The sequence below is a fragment of the Cupressus sempervirens genome, chromosome 4 (assembly GCF_028749045.1).
Source record: "Cupressus sempervirens isolate cs-2001-9-10 chromosome 4, ASM2874904v1, whole genome shotgun sequence".
Classification (NCBI taxonomy): Eukaryota; Viridiplantae; Streptophyta; class Pinopsida; order Cupressales; family Cupressaceae; genus Cupressus; species Cupressus sempervirens.
The window spans coordinates 425923058-425927217 of NC_143121.1; the positions used below are offsets into that span (position 1 = coordinate 425923058).

The 4160-nt window shown below is 35.6% G+C and overlaps 1 protein-coding gene across 1 annotated transcript; it reads left to right on the forward strand.

Moving 5' to 3' along the window:
• Positions 1-1610: 1610 nt before the first annotated feature.
• On the forward strand, positions 1611-3823 carry LOC149561852 (uncharacterized). Its single transcript, XM_089823842.1, has 3 exons — positions 1611-1790; positions 1882-2136; positions 3400-3823. Exons 1-3 carry the CDS (start codon positions 1701-1703, stop codon positions 3496-3498), a joined length of 444 nt encoding a protein of 147 aa, XP_089679968.1. The 5' UTR covers positions 1611-1700; the 3' UTR covers positions 3499-3823.
• Positions 3824-4160: the final 337 nt, after the last annotated feature.

Genomic DNA, 4160 nt, shown 5'->3' on the forward strand with positions numbered 1-4160 from the left:
ACATCCTTTGCAATTATTTAATCATGAGGGGCATTTGACTTCTCTTCCTAGAGTTTTAAATATCATAACTGATAGTTATTCTTGGGGGAATCCAAGACTTCTAGGCATGGATCCAAGTGGGGAAAAGTATTTTTGGTGTGGTCCATTTTCTTTTCTTAATGTATAAGGGCTTTCATACTAATAATTTAATGGAGGACCTTGTCATCTAGTTTGTTGCGAAATGATATTCTTCACATGGTTGGCTTAGGATTATTTATGAGGTTTATTCTCAAGTAGTTGTGAACTTTCTATCTAGGTGAGATAATATAGATGTTAGTTGGCATTTGGTCATGGACATTAATCGGTCTCGTCATTTATGCATGTATCTCAATTCTACCATTTTCATACACATTCCTCAAGAGTTGAATTGTGTTGCTAATTGTTTGGATAAATTGGCTTCAGTGTACATTCAAGACTCAAATGTTTCTAATAAGAGGAAATTACCCCCTAATTTATCTCATTTTTATTGATCATCTTGTTAAACCTGATAGGGTTTGGCAGAGAATTTTGTTAAGATCTTTTTGTATCATTTCTCTTTGTGTTATAATCAATGTTTGCCCCTCTTTTAGTAAAAAAGGTCGATACTAAAGATATGGAAATGTGTACATCATTTTTCTACTTCTATGATTACACCAAATCAAATTATAGTGCTAGATAGATCTTATGAAGGATAAACAATCTTCTTTATGTAGGACTCACAAAGTTATTTTTTGATCAAAAGTTGGCACATAAAGATCAAATGTATATATCAAGATCAAATTAAAAATCGCAAAGGCCAACACTTGAACCAGCCACTTTTTGGAGCCATTATGTCAATCATGCTAGGCACCTTTGTCCATAAAAAATAAGACCTGAAAAATGAATACTCAAATGTGAAGTATATTCTCAATTTTGGTATTTGATATAAAATTAAAGTTTGGATTACAATGAACTTTCAAGGTAGTGTGGAGCATAAATGAATTTAAAATGAAGTAGGAGAACACACTAAATCAAGTTCCAAATAGAATATAAAATTGTTTGATAAACTAATTATTACACTACAAGTATGAGAATGACACTTAGTGATAAATGAATGCATGTTGTATGTTTTTGAATATATCAAGACTAATGAAATATATAAGAATTAATAACAAATGTTTATTTAGGTAATTTTAAACTCTTGATATTAAAATTATACGTCACAAAATTGATCTAAGTACGAAAGAAGTAACATTAAGGTAGGGAAAGAAAGTATTGAGATGGATGCAAAAATATAGGCATAAAGATGACTGCCTACGACAATATGGAGATATGTATAGGATCAGATTTGACGAGAAAGAAAGTACATAAAATGGGGGAAATATTGGGAGATAGAATCTAATATTCGTTGATATAGATTTTTTAAGGTCAGTTTATGACAACGAGACTTATCTTTAGCACCTCAAAGCTCTGCGCACGTACTCCCATTGGAACAACGACAGTTGTTCCCGTAGGTGTCAAGGTCTACAAAACGTGGCAAGCCCACATAAAACGAGCAGGCTATATATATTCCTCACTTCGGTAATGTGTCACTCAACTCGTCATTTCATAGCATTGCTTTCAGTGTGTTTGTGAGATCGAAGCAAAGTTTTTCAGTTTGTATTTTGTTCAGACAGAAGAAGAAGAAGAAGAAACTAGCAAATATGTCGGGAAGAGACAATGCCTCTGATGCCGCTGATCGTGCAAAGAGTTATGGGCAGGAGAAGAGCGGCCAGGCTCAACAACATGCACAAGTAACAACATTCTTCAATATCATTACTATGCATTTCATGTTGTAAATCAATATGCGTGTTCATAGTTGTTTTTGTGTTTCAAACTTTTCAGGGTGTGAAGGAGAGTGCTCAGCAGAAGGCTGCTGAAGCGAAGGAAAAGACTTCGCAGACCGCGCAGCAGGCGAAGGAGAAAACGGGAGGGACTGCTCAAACTGCAAAGGAGAAAGCAGGAGGGACTGCTGAAGCTGCAAAGGAGAAAGCAGGAGGAACTACTGAAGCTGCAAAGCAGAAGGCCTCTCAAGCCTCTCAGACTGCTGCTGAAAAGGCTCAGCAAGCCAAGGAACAAACTGGCTCTATTTTGCAACAGGTTTCTCATTTCTTCTTTGGTTTGAAGATGAGAAAAAAGTTTGAGATTTTGTGCCTCCTCTGGTTCATCTTTAGTGTTGCTTCCATTGTTTTGATTGATAAATACGTTTCTTGTTTGGCTTGAAGATGAAAAAGTTGGAAGTTTGAATGGGAAAAAGTTAGAAAAAACATTTTCAGTCATCCATTGTTGGTCCATTGTTGCTCTTTATAGGTGTTTCCATTGTTTTTATTGAGGGGTATGTTTATTTTATTCATGTAATTGGTTTGAAGATGAAAACCTTGAAGTTTTTAGTCTTCTCTGGCTTCACTTCATTGGTGCTTCCATTGTTTTGATTGATGGGTGTGTTTGTTTCACTTCATTGTTTTTTCCAAAGTTTTAATTGATACGTACGTTTGTTATGATTGATAAACAATGCTTCTTCTATGGTTTGAAGTTCTCCTTCCTTGGTTTGAAGTTGGAAGTTTGAAGATGAATAAGTTTGAAAGTTTTAGTCTTCCATTGTTGCTCTTTACTGGCGTTTTAATCGTTTTGAGTGATGGGTATGTTTTGTTGCTCTTTATTGGTGTCTCCATTGTTTTGAGTGATGGGTATGTTTTGTTGATCTTTATTGGTGCTTCCATCGTTTTGATTGACGGATATGTTTCTTCTTTGGTTTGAAGATAAAATGCTTGGAATTTTTGTTGGTGTCTCCATCGTTTTGATTGATGGGTATGTTTCTTCTTTGGTTTGAAGATGAAAATGTTTAGAATTTTTGTTTGTGTTTACATCGTTTTGATTGATGGGTATGCTTCTTCTTTGATTTGAAGAATTTTTAGTCAATCTCTGGTTTCGCTTCATTGGTGTTTCCATTTTTCTGGATTGATGGTCATGTTTGTTTCGCTACATTGGTATGTTTGTTTCTCTTTATTGGTGTTTCCATTGGTATGTTTGTTTGAATTTGGATTGACCAATATGTTTCTTTGGTTTGAAGATGAAAAAATTTGAAGTTTGTAGTCTCCTCGGGTTTCTCTTTGTTAGAGTTTCTGCGTATGTTTGTTTTGATTCATGAATATGTTCATTTTTATTTTTATTTGTGGCTATGTTCATTTTTATTTTTTATTCGTGGCTATGTTTGTTTTGATTGATAGAATATGTTCATCTGTGTTCTTTTTATTTGTGGTTATGTTTGTTTCAATTGAGTTCGTATGTATTTTTATTTGTGGGTGCGTTTGTTTTGGTTGATGAATATGTTGACATCCGTTTGTGGGTATGTTCTTTTTGCAGGCCGGGGAGAAAGTGAAGGGAGTAGTGCAGGGAGCAGCAGAAACTGTGAAGAAACCCTTCTCTGGAGGCGGTGATAACCAGAATGACCAGCAGCACTGACCGCTGTTCACTCTTCAGAGTTCAGTAGTGTTTACCAGTAGAAGATGTTTAGTGTCTAGTTTTAGTGAAGCTCATCTGCTTCTGTTAGTGTAGTTTTTCTGTATAATAAAATGGGCTGTTATTGTCAGTAGACAATTATATTCCAATAGCAATCAATCAGTTCTATGTTGTATTGAATCACAGTGTCTCGTCTTTCATTCAGTTTTACCAGCACTGCTGGCTCTCATCGATATGTTTCATCTTCACTTTTATTTAAAGTAGTGAAGATGAATCAGGAGCAAGAGCACAGATTAAACGACTAGAATTTGTGAATTGTCGTGAAACGTTTGTGAGAATTCAATGAATTAGTGATATTCAATTGATGTGTTAAGCGTTATATATTACATGGTAACTAGACAATGTATTCTGCAATTTTTTTTCTGGTAATGTTGTCTGCTTATTCTTTCTATTGATCTTATTTAAGCTCTCAAACATGAGTGACGGATTGTCATCTAAGCAATATCTACGATAAGGGAGTCCAGTCTGCAAATCCATTTTTGTGTTGTCCCTCCCGAGTGAGTCCTGGGCTCATCGAATCTGTGATGATGGTGCAGCGTGATAACCTTCATCCTCCGGCCCGTAGGGGCCACCCTGCTTCCATAATGGGAGCCCCACCCTATTCA